A 12,096-nucleotide genomic window follows, 5' to 3' on the forward strand; every position below is an offset into this window, starting at 1 on the left:
AGGTGTTGAGCTTTAGAGTAGAAGCCGTAAGTTAGAGATTAAGAGACAACTTAGACAAGGTGAGAGTGAAACAAGATGAACACTCAGTTAATGGGAATTTAGCTCCAAATTAGGGATTGTAGAGTTTTCATTTTTTCTTAAATTGTTTTCTGGTCATAATTTTTTCTTAAAAATTAAACATGTATATTTACATATTACCAGTCCAATTCAAGTGGGCGGGTGGGTGGTTCCATATTTAAAACCGAGAACTAGACCACTATCAACTAGTTTCAATTATTGAAATTGAGAACCGGACCGGCTCCCTTGGGAACCGCCAGTTCCAATCCAGTCCACTCCGATTTCGTGTGATTCTCGATTCTTTTGCATATCCTTAGTTGCCCATTTCATTGATTTTTCTTCTTTTCAAATTTGTTTGTGTTGGATATAAATTATGTCATCTAGAGGAAATTAACTTTGTGATTTCCCTTAGCACATTGCACAGTTTTTGGTGAATCAAAACTTAAAAAATTAAAATCACAACTCATTTTAAACATGCGTATTTTGCGTATCATTTATTTGTATTCTCTTCTTTTGATGGAACCAATCCATTTATAAAATCAATTTTATCAAAAATTCACTTGATCTAATTGATTATAAGGACAGAGAAGATTGGATGATAAAATTTGTAAGTAAATGTTATGAGATCCTTTAATTCAACAAATATTTTTATTTATATGATATATGCTCTTTAATTCAACCAAATGTATCAAACGAAGAGTGAAATAACTAATACGGTTTAATTAATATAGCAAAACTAACTTCGAATCTTTAGAACAATTTATTTGAAACAATTGCTTTAATTTTTCCTTTTGAGATCCACTTGTGCTATATACATCTTATACCATTTATAAAATTCGTCTATCAGAAAATAAGAATAGAAATATTATATGTAAAATCCACTCAATTTCAAATCCTTTCGAAAAGCACGCAAAAGAAAATGGTCATAAGTTTTAAACATATAGCTAATTATCCAACAATTTGTCTTTTAAATTGTAGTTCGGTCCATAAATGCTCAAATATTTCTCTTTCTGCTTTTTTTTTTTTTTTTTTTTTTTTTTTGTGACGAGGATCCACTGGAGCACACTCTTGTCGGCTTATGCCGATTCAGGGTCTCATGGGCCCCTACGATGAAAGCCCAACAACGAGTATACCTCAGGGGAAGCTAGCCCAGCAACCCACTGCTAGGGCCCCTCACTTAAATCGCTGGCACTATAGGGATTCGAACTCTCGACAACATCAAAGTAGGAGAGAACGAATACCAACGCAGTTACCCACAACACTTGACAAATAGATTAAATGAGGACTTGACTAGAGACAATTCAATTGAAGAGAACTAAGATTTCCAAAAGTTGAAGACTAAATCGGAAATTTCTCAAGATTTATTCAAAAGTAAAATAATAAGGAAAATTTTAAATAACAACCTAAAATGGATGAGTTTTCTCAAAAGATGATCCGAAATGAATGTTGTCTCAACGATAATCACATCCTCAAGCTCACCAACCAGTCAAGCTCACCAACAAGACAAGTCACTGTTGGGGTTTCATGAATGATGTATAGGTAAAATTAACAAAAGAACGCAGCGGAAATAAAGACAATATATTTTATACATGATTTTTTGAAGGCGTTGTATGTGCGTTTTAATAAAAAATCTGAATATAAAAAGGGAGTTAAATGAATTACCTCTCGAAGCACACTTTAAACAAATTGGTTCGGAAGTTCTTCAGTTCGAGTCCCATAAACATCGAATCTCTAGTTCAGAAACACCAACAATGAATGTCGAATAGAAGAGAGGACTTTTGGATAATCACCACTATGATCATGCTAGCAATCTCGTGAAGACAATTCACCGTATTTAGTCACGGCCTGAACGAGAGAGAAAAACACGAGAACACATAAAAACCGCACCAACATGCACACGGTTTTTCTCTCAATTTTCAACAACCCTCTTTGCGGCATTTATTTTAAAATTTCTCATGAATTAGCAACGGTTGCGATTGTGGGATCAAGCAACCGTTCTTGATCTCTTTGAAGCTCATGCACGATTTTGTGCATGATAGTCACGGTCCAAGCTTCGTGCATCACGAAGCTCCAATTTCAATTTCCTTTTTTTTTTAATAGTTATTATTATTATTAAAAAGAAACGCCTGTATCGTTGATTAATTAAATGAATAAATAATTAATTAATCAATCCCCTTAAAAATAAAAAGAACATAATTTTTATATGTGCAATTAGGGTACATTAACATGTATCCACTTTGGGCATGCCTGTGCATCATATGTAAGTAGGCTCGTGACTATAATACAAATTAAATTAAATCTCATTTGATTTAATTTCAAATCGACTCAATTCGGTTAAACACATTTGCAATAATATTTCTCTCTCATTCCATATTATCCTAATTATTTATTGTATGTGACATCACTAAGCTACTAGTAAGATTTGTACTAACACATTAGTTTTCCCAAAAGAATTAATTGTCTCGATTAATCTTTAGCTCCTACAAGCCACGATTAATATCTAGTAATATGTCATGACTACTCAAATAGTGTGAATGTTTTAAGAACATAATGAACCTGTTAGCTTTGGCTATAGTGTAATTTAATCCCCTGTCTTACTATATCTCGATCAACCAAAGACCATGGAATATTTGTCAAGTTACCAATTCGATCATATGCACAAATCTAATTGATATACATTTTATTCGAAACATAAACAATTTATTCTTAATTACAATCCCAGCCGAGGATTTCAATGCATTGTAATCAGATTGCATAGGACATCATTATTATAATTTGCATGTAACAAGTAGACAGATTCCATATTACGTACACGTGCAACTTCATATATGAACAAATTATGACCATCAGTATAAATACGAATTAATGACCCGACATTATGTGCACTTGTGAACCATAGTTGTTTGATGCACAAGTTAACACTGTGCCTCAGGTCTAAGGATTATTTACACAAGACAAAAGCATGAGCAATTAGACATTGACCACGCTAAAAGTTTCCATGTCACTAATCGTTCAATATACGTCACGTTCAGTGAACTTGTCTAATACAAACACTCGTGTTAATAATTTAGGCATTATAATACCCAATGACATGTGACTCATCGTTGCCTTAAGTATCCAATACTTAATGGTAAAGTTAAGAACACATCGGTCTCAACAGGATTATAAATATTCACTCAATAATCCATTGATCAAGAACGGTTTAAAGATTCAGCCTAACTATGAACCCGTCACATATATTCTTGACGTCTCAAGAATAGGTCTAATTGCAACTAATCTTATGGAATCATTCATAAATATAAAATAATTGGACAAATGAATAAATATGTCATTGCCATTAATTAAATAATAATAATGATAGTACAACTGAAATCCCTAATATGTAATTATTACATAGTAGCTTTAGGGCATATATCCAAGAGTCACACCTGATGGGCCATGCATTCTACTCCTCTTGCTCGGGTTCAAGAACTATTGGGGTGGTGACATCTCCTCCTTCATCACCTCCTTCGTCTTCACCTTTGTCATTGAGTACTCAACTCTCGGAGGATATGACCCCGCCTTCGATGTCTTGCTACCATGGACCTCATGGCCTTGCCCATCTAATACCTGGGGCTCCTCAATGCTGGCGGCTAAGTTCTTCAACCACGTCTTTGCTGTTGAGCTCGATGTACTCTGCAACTTCAAGTTCGGCAACATCAATGACAACCACGTCGGGACTGGCATCAGTAGCTTTGTGTCAACCGCTTCTACTTCGATTGCCTAGTCTCGAGCCTTTGAATTGATTACGATTCAAGTGAGAAGGTGATCACTATAATGATTGCTCTTGATTCAGCGAAACCTAAAAAGTCAATATCGTCATTAAACATGGATTGATTGCCTATTTTCAGCGAGTTCATGTATGTTGGCTTCCCTGCTTCAAACCAATGTGCTCATGAGCTCTCATTACGTGATGTGTTGGAGTTTTTGCATCGACAAAGTAGTGAGAGCTCTTGAGATTTTGTCTCCGTTATTTTTTCGGGGTGCAAAGAAAAGCATCCCCACACAACTCTAGCAATAGTAATCTCAATGTTGTCAATTGGTCTTGCAATATCTACCCCCCTCGGTGCCGTGGATCGTCAGGTCTCGAGGGCTACGGAATAGTCAGGTCAGTGAAGGAAAAACGGGTCACGGCCGGGTAGGTTTTTTTAGGAGTTGGGTCGAATCCGGGTAGGGTATTTAGGAATCAGGTCACGATTTTCCTTATAATCCTTATTGTTCAAAGGATCAAGAATGCCGACGTTGCCGAGCAGTGGGAGCTCGAAATTGGTTTCCATCGACTCATCTCATTAGTGAGCTAAAGGTGAGCACGAGATTTGCAACTTTCCCCTAAGCATGAAGAAGATAAAAGAGTGGAAAAATCCTTATTTAAGATCATATGGTCATTTTAGATTCATATTTCAAACAACTTATATGGTATACTATTTTTTCGAAAAAAAATGCATCCCTTACTCGAAATTTTCCCAAATGACGAAGACCACTTTGATGAAATTCCTCAATTTTGTCGAAAGAAGAGAAGTTCCGATCCCTCTCTCTCTCTCTCTCTCTAGATCTCTCTGTCCCTCAGTGATCTCATCAGCTGTTCGGCTGTCTTAAGCCGTGCGCCGTCGCTCCCAATTCCTCGAAGACCCGAACTAGAACTGCCATCGCCCGTCAGCTCAACTGAATTTTCACAAACAGTAGGCGGGCATCGAACGATGATACCCTGGGAAGCAACGATCGCCGTCCACGCTCCCTCCTCCTCCCTACCATGACGACCCTCCTCCGGCCTCTTCGCACCGCCGTCCCTCGCTTCTCTCCCCGACCTCCATGGCTCCACAGCCGCGCCGCCGACGACCTCTTCGCCTCCAGCGAGGTCCTCGCCATCCTCGACGCCGCCGCCGGCCCCGTCGAGCCGGCCCTCGACCGCATCTCCCCGTTCCTCTCCCACGACGTCGTCGAGTCCGTCGTCCGGGAGCAGAGGGACCGCGCGCGCTGCTTCCGGTTCCTTTTCTGGGCAATGCGGGACAGGAGGTTCCGCGTGTGGGACTCTCACCGCTTGGTGGTCGACGTGCTCGCGGAGGAGGAAGGCGCGTTCGATGTGTACTGGAGGGTTCTCGAGGAGGTCAGGAGCTGCGGGCTTCGGATCGTTTCCGACGCCTTCCTGGTGCTGATCTCGGCGTACTGGAAGATGGGTATGGCCGAGAAGGCCGTGGATGCATTCGAGAGGATGAGGGATTTCGATTGCGAGCCCAATGTTTATACTTATAATAAGATAATGCACGTTATTGTGCGGAAGCAGATTTTTATGTTGGCTCTGGCGATTTACAATAAGATGGCGAAGTCAGATTGTTTGCCGAACCAAGCTACCTATACTATTTTGATTGACGCGTTTTGCAAAACTGGCAAGATTAAGGATGCTCTCAAGATGTTTGACGAAATGACGCTGAGAGGTATATCGCCCAATGAGAGGACTTACACAATTGTAATCGCAGGGCTGTGTCAAGCGAAGAGCACGGATTATGCTTATAAGCTGTTTGAGTCTATGAGGGAGAGCGGGTGTAGTCCCGATACGGTTACTTACAATGTTTTGCTTGATGGGTTCTGCAAAGCAGGTAAGATAGATGAGGCTTTGTTGGTTCTGCCGACATTCGAGAAGGAGGGTTATGCACTTGGGTTGAAGGGGTATAGCAGTTTGCTTAATGGGTTATTTAAAGCTGGGAGATATGATGAAGTGGATGTGTGGTATAGGAGGATTGTTAAGGAGGAGGTCACACCTGATGTCACCTTGTATGCCATAATGATTCGGGGTTTGTCAAAAGCAGGCAGGATGGAGGATGCAATGAGTATGCTTGAGGAAATGACCCAGAGAGGTCTAACCCCAAACTCATATTGCTATAACGCTATAGTAAAAGGGTTTTGTGACGCGGGTCTTCTTGATGAGGCCCGGTCTCTTCAACTTGAGATATCGCGACGTGATTCCATTCATGATGCCTGCACTTATACGATTCTCATATCTGGTTTGTGCAGGAACGGGCTAGTTGAAGAGGCTCGACAGATATTCGATGAGATGGAAAAACATGGCTGTTTGCCTTCTGTCGTGACCTTCAATGCTTTAATAAATGGGCTCTGTAAGTCTGGCCAGCTCCAGGAAGCCAACCTTTTGCTCCACAAGATGGAGATAGGCAGGAATCCTTCAATATTCCTTCTGCTTTCTCAAGGTTCCAAGCGGGGCTCAGATAGCGAGAGGCTCAAAGAGATGGTGACGCAGTTGTGCGAATCTGGGTTGTTTCTTAAGGCCTACCACCTTCTAATGAGGCTTGCTGACCATGTCGTGCCGAGTATTGAAACATACAATACATTGATAGATGGTTTATGCAAGGGACACAGGATAGATGCTGCTCTCAAGCTGTTCGAGGAGCTACAGATTAAGGGGCTTGCAGATTCGGTGACCTATGCAACTGTTATCGATGGGCTACAAAGGGTTGACAGAGAAGAGAAAGCATTTAAGCTTTTTGATCAGATGGAAAGGGTGGGCATCCCACCTAGCTCTTCAGTATATAAATGTCTTATAACTTGGTCGTGCAGGAGACAAAAGCTTCCATTGGCATTTAGTCTCTGGTTAAAGTATCTGAATAACCTTCCCGGCCGAGATGATGGAACCCTAAAAGTAGCTGAGGATCATTTTGAGAAAGGAGAAGTGGAGCAGGCATTCAGACACTTGCTACAGCTGGAGATGAGTCTGAAGGACTTTGATCTCGCACCATACAACATTTTGCTTATTGGCATGTGCCAAGCGTGGAGAATTGAAGAAGCTCTTAAAATATTTTTACTTCTAAAAGAGAACGAGCTCGAAATCACTTACACGAGCTGTTCGACATTGCTCCCTGCTCTGTGTAAGGAAGGATACTTGGATGCATCGGTGGAGGTTTTCCTTTATATGCTGGAGGGAGGATTCCACGTGAAGTTTAGACACTGCAACCAGTTGATTCGCTCTCTTCTACTTTCTGATGATAGAAGGCAATGGGCCTACGGTCTAATTGATAAAATGGAATCCCTAGGATTGAAATTTCATCTATATGAATCTACGGAATCGCTCCTACACAGGCACTCAAACATGCGTAATCTGGAACAAGTGGTGCCTGGGTAAACGCCAGCTTCTCAGTTTCCAGGGCATCCTCAACTTTCCTCCATCTCTCTACATCACTGTGGCAATAGAAGTTACCGTGAAGATGGGTTTGTCGGGGTAATCCTCGAGCATCCGAATATTTTTGTAGTTCTTACTCTGTAACATTAGATGGGGACGAAATTAGCAGACAACACATTCGTTGTTTTTCTACGGGATGCTGTGTCGTCAAACATTTCTTCCTGGTTTGGATATAGGAGACATATAGAGTCCATTAGACGGAGGCAAACACATTCTTTGAAGGCAAGCAATTTCAGGATGTCGCAGTTGCGACGAATGTGATGTGCTTTTGTGGTTTCGCTTTGTTCAGGTTGCGTCATCTTGGAGAGGAGAAAGGATCAACCAGGATAAATTGTAATTACCCCGGATCATGTTTACTCAGACTCTGTAGTAATAAATCTGTTCTGTTTCTTGATATTCCTCAATTGAATGGGTTGAAGTACCGACCCGCAACAAGCGCGTTGCAAGTGCCTGGCTCTTATGTAATTCTTGGAGACCAATAAAACTTCCCTCTATTTGCATTAGTTTTTTTTATGCTTGTAGTCCAGAACTTGCAAAAGAACAAGAGTCGACACACTGCTTTCTAGGGAAAAAGGAATTTATATTCATGCCTAGGACTCTCTGCAATCTCGTATTCTTTGCTCTGTAATATATAGCGATACAAAAGATTACAACATCTAAATCATATACAGCTCGGCCCTTTGTGCTTCTGGTCCTCCGCCCGGTAGAAACCATGTCGACCCGACAAGGGAAAAGCCACCTCTGGTTCTTGAAGAAACTGAGCTCTCTAAGTTATGTTGACTTGGCAGCCTTCCGCTAAATCTCCGAATGGAAGTCTGAGTATGCAACTCCATCTTTACACAAAATTTGGTACCAACAAGTGACAAACAGATCACTCCTGCGGCTGAACAAAAGTGTAAGTCGAGCTGGTCTCGGTCTTCGGAACCTGCATTTGGAATTTGAATACTTCATGGGCGAGGTAGATTTCCATAAGAAGAATGAAGTTTGTAGATCAAGGTTCGGATAACACAGAAAATTTTAGAGAAGCAATTCTTGTGAATCTTACCAAATGATAAGATCACTATAACACAGTAATAGCACAATAGTCAAAGGGTGGATGACTATTGTAGATTATGTCCCCTTCATTTTATTAGAGTTAGGTCTTGAAAGGGAGGAACTGGCTCGCTTAGGGAATAATAATCACTTGAAAGGTACTATCCATCCTTGATTTCTCACATGCCCACACCAGCTATCATATGAATGTCAGATGTCAATACTAACCGAGACAAACTACATTCCTCTTTTAATCTTTTAACTCCAGTTTTCATGTACAAGTGCAGGTACACACATGCAGATTAACAAAGTTTGATAAATCAATTATTCCAATATCAAGAACACAGCAAAAGGGCATCAAAGGCTACAGGAAAACAGACCTATCTTTCTTAGCGCATCTCAATGATGTCTATGTGAATTACAGCCAACAATTAAAAAAATTAATGAAATTGTGTTGCCTGATTTTAGGATTTATCCATGTTCTTCAATCAATGAATTGTTATGAAAAGATGCTTCTTAATAGCCTAGCTAAGTCTAAAGCAACAGCACCAACCTCAGCAGTACGCGAGAGTCCAGCAGGAAGCCCAGGAACAAGAGACGACCACAGGACAGGATCCGCCATTGGGTCGATACTGCTGTAATTGGTCAGCAAGGGTGCATTCAAGAAAGAAGTTAAGGGATAGAGGTTTCTTTGAGGCGGAGGCGTTCCACTCATTCCACCTGTCACTCCTTGTTTCTCGCTAGCCTCATGGCTTCTAGATTTCTCAACCGGCTGTCCATAATCCATCCTGTTGATAGTATTCTTGTTTTCATCATCATTGTCATGGTCCTTTTCCTGCTTTTTAAGCTCTTTCTCTTGCAAGCTTTTGTAGGCAGCCGACTGTGACAAAACACCAAGGGCAGATAAAGTGGACCCTTTGTGCCTTCTGCCATCACAAGGTACTCCTAAACGGGGCATCTGGTATGGTTCTGTAGCTTCCCACTCTGATGTTTTTAGTTCAGTATTGATATCATCAGAGGAACAGTGTTTTACTTCTTCACTTGATTTTGTGGCCAAGTCTAGTTGTCGGGTTTTGTTTTGGCCCCACCACTTTATGTAGCCGGTTAGGTCAATCTTCCTATCAATGCAAAAACTGCTTCCAAAGTCACTTTCTATTGCTGGATCTTCGCCTGCACCTTTTCAATTTAATTTTGTGATCAGATATTTGATTTTAAGGTCAGATTAAGATGACACCTCATAGATAGCTTGTTTCCTAGACAAAAACAGAGATGCTTAAAGCTTTAGTTCCCCACCATAAATGCTGTTGAAGTATTCTGCTCCGCCAATGCGACTGAATGATGACTCCCATCGGCTAGTATATCAAAAGCAACAAATTTGCAGAACAAAACAAAGCATTCAATAAGTTCAAATTATTTGAATCTATCAAAGGAAATGAAAGAAAAGAAAGCGCAAGTTTGAGCTGGGATCATTGTTAGAATTGATATTATGAATGCTGCATAACGTGAACGGGACTGCAAATTAACTGACAGACCAGCCTATCCAACAATAATATCCTAGAAAAGATGTTCAGTCTAGAATATAGATTCTAGAAAAAAATCTACTCGTGATGAATCCAAAGCTCCTAGCACCTGCTAATCTTAAGAAATTCGATCATATGTGGCATGTACACACCCATGTATATACAAAATTTATCAAAAAGGAAGTTCATATTGTAGTAGCAAACCTAGAAAGTCCTCGATATTTGGAGACTCCTCTTGAAAAACCACTGCTCTTTCTGCAAGAATATTTAATGGGCAATTGAGTAAATTTAGTGGAGTGTGTAATGTAAACAGATCGATGATAAATCATATATGTTCACTTACCTACGAAGAGACACGAGGTAGTCTTCTCTAGAGACATTCTGCATTTCTTCAAGATCTCTGGCATAGTCTTTGACCTGCGTAATTTGTCAGGTTTAGTAGACTGTACCATACATCTAATGACCTAATTAAGTTGGCAGGTCGTGTAGGAAAAATTCTACTTAAATGACCAATCAAGAAATTAGTGAAATGGGTGTTTAGCGTGATATTTTTCTACTTCTTTCTTTGTGGATAGATGTCCCGTTATATAGGATTAAGTAAACTTAAGATAAAGCAGGATACCACACGCAAGACTCAATATTTTAGAATGTTGTGCAAAAGGATTGAGGAAAAGGCTTGGGAATGGGATTTTCTAACTGGAAAATTAATGAGTGTCCCAGGTCCCCAATATTTCAAGGCAGCGAGATCATAGGCTCTTGCTGCAGCCTCCTCATCATCATAAGCACCTGTCATTGTGGAATGAGAAATGAGAGAGAGCTTATAAAAGCTCGCAATTGGTATCAATCTATTTCAAAAAGCACACATATGAACTACAGCTTTACTTACCTAAATAAACTGGCCGAGTAGATTGTTCAACAAACCATTCCACGGACATTACGAAGAGAAAACATGACGTCAGTTTAATAAAGTGAATAATCCAGATTTGTCCAAGCAACGTGTTAGAGGTTTTGGTTGAGAGAACGAGAACAACCTTGCTTCCCTTTCTTATTCTGATTCTGGTTCCATGTACTTTTATCCCAGAGATGAGCTTCATATCGACCAGTCCATCTATGCCTACAGTCCATCAACATCGAAAGGTTTAGCATCAGTTTCGAGCAACATGCCGATCAGGACAAACATATCCTCTGGTCGATTAAATCATCGCAACATACATATGAAAAAAAAAAAAAAAAAAAGCGAAGGCATCCAATAACCCAAAGAGAAATTTCAACCCAACTGGATTCACCAGTGAAATCGATGCAAGAACTACACGGCATTTAAGTGAGGATCTACAGTTGAATCAAGTAGACTCATGAACTCATCAAGCCTTGAACGTCTCGTAAAGAACTCTTACACTACCACACTCACTCAGTCGCCCGTAACATTATAACTAATATCGACACCACGTGTACACACACCCCATACCTATATACGTGCACCACTAGTTGCGATACATCTATGCAGATATCCTACTATTCGCTCTACTTCCTGAAATTTAGCCAACACTTCGATGTTTCTAGCGGTAAGTACCACTTCTATGTTAACCACGGAACTCGCAACATGACGTTTTTGACAGCGAACACGACCTCATAGTCGTATCGCAGTGACTCTCTACTCAACGATACGTCGGTGCACGTCCTCGAATCACAAACCGCACGATGATGAACGACGATCGTGCGTAGCACAGAGCTTCTGAAGCACAAGCGGCGGCTCAGAATCTACAAGAATCTATAAGAAGGAACCCGATCGATTTTACGCATGCAAGCTAGCCGACCGACCGTAAGCTTCTTCAGCGCACGCTATACACGTTTTTCTTCTTGTTCGATCGACTACCTGGTGACGCCGCGGTAGATGGAGCTGCGTTTCCCGGCGGCACAGGGAGGCATCTTGCTGATGCGCTCTTTGGCGGTGCAACCTCTCTCCTTCTTCGCCTTCTTCAGCCCCCGGTAGAGCAGCAGCTGCTGATCGCCCCCGCCGCCTCCGACGCCTCCCCGCCGCCTCCGCCCCCGCCGCCGCCGCCGCCGCCGGACTCGGACTTCAGCCCCGGCTCGGAGGAGGAAGAAGCCATGGCGGAATCGGAAGGAGTCACCAGCTCCCGAAGTCCTCGAAGAGAGAGAGAGAGAAACTCTGAAGCGAAGTGCAGAAGAGAGAGAGAGAGATAGAGAGAGAGAATTCAAGTGAAAGTGTGGGGTTTCGCCGTATATGATTCGCAGGGGAGGAGG

The 12,096-nt window shown here is 41.2% G+C and overlaps 2 protein-coding genes across 2 annotated transcripts; one reads left to right on the plus strand and one right to left on the minus strand.

Annotated features, from left to right (window-relative positions):
• Positions 1-4,501: 4,501 nt before the first annotated feature.
• Positions 4,502-7,676, plus strand: LOC104444896 (pentatricopeptide repeat-containing protein At1g79540). Its single transcript, XM_039315245.1, has one exon. It carries the CDS (start codon positions 4,847-4,849, stop codon positions 7,223-7,225), a length of 2,379 nt encoding a protein of 792 aa, XP_039171179.1. The 5' UTR covers positions 4,502-4,846; the 3' UTR covers positions 7,226-7,676.
• A 165-nt stretch (positions 7,677-7,841) lies between these two features.
• LOC104444905 (AP2-like ethylene-responsive transcription factor At2g41710) lies at positions 7,842-12,088 on the minus strand. The gene is given in 10 exon segments (XM_010058701.3): positions 7,842-8,207; positions 8,868-9,490; positions 9,608-9,666; positions 10,039-10,089; positions 10,178-10,251; positions 10,532-10,620; positions 10,721-10,729; positions 10,866-10,948; positions 11,708-11,840; positions 11,843-12,088. Coding segments are annotated over 10 exon segments (1,275 nt in total). The 5' UTR covers positions 11,943-12,088; the 3' UTR covers positions 7,842-8,153.
• Between the last annotated feature and the right edge of the window lie 8 nt (positions 12,089-12,096).

The sequence above is a fragment of the Eucalyptus grandis genome, chromosome 1, assembly GCF_016545825.1.
Source record: "Eucalyptus grandis isolate ANBG69807.140 chromosome 1, ASM1654582v1, whole genome shotgun sequence".
NCBI classification, from domain to species: domain Eukaryota; kingdom Viridiplantae; phylum Streptophyta; class Magnoliopsida; order Myrtales; family Myrtaceae; genus Eucalyptus; species Eucalyptus grandis.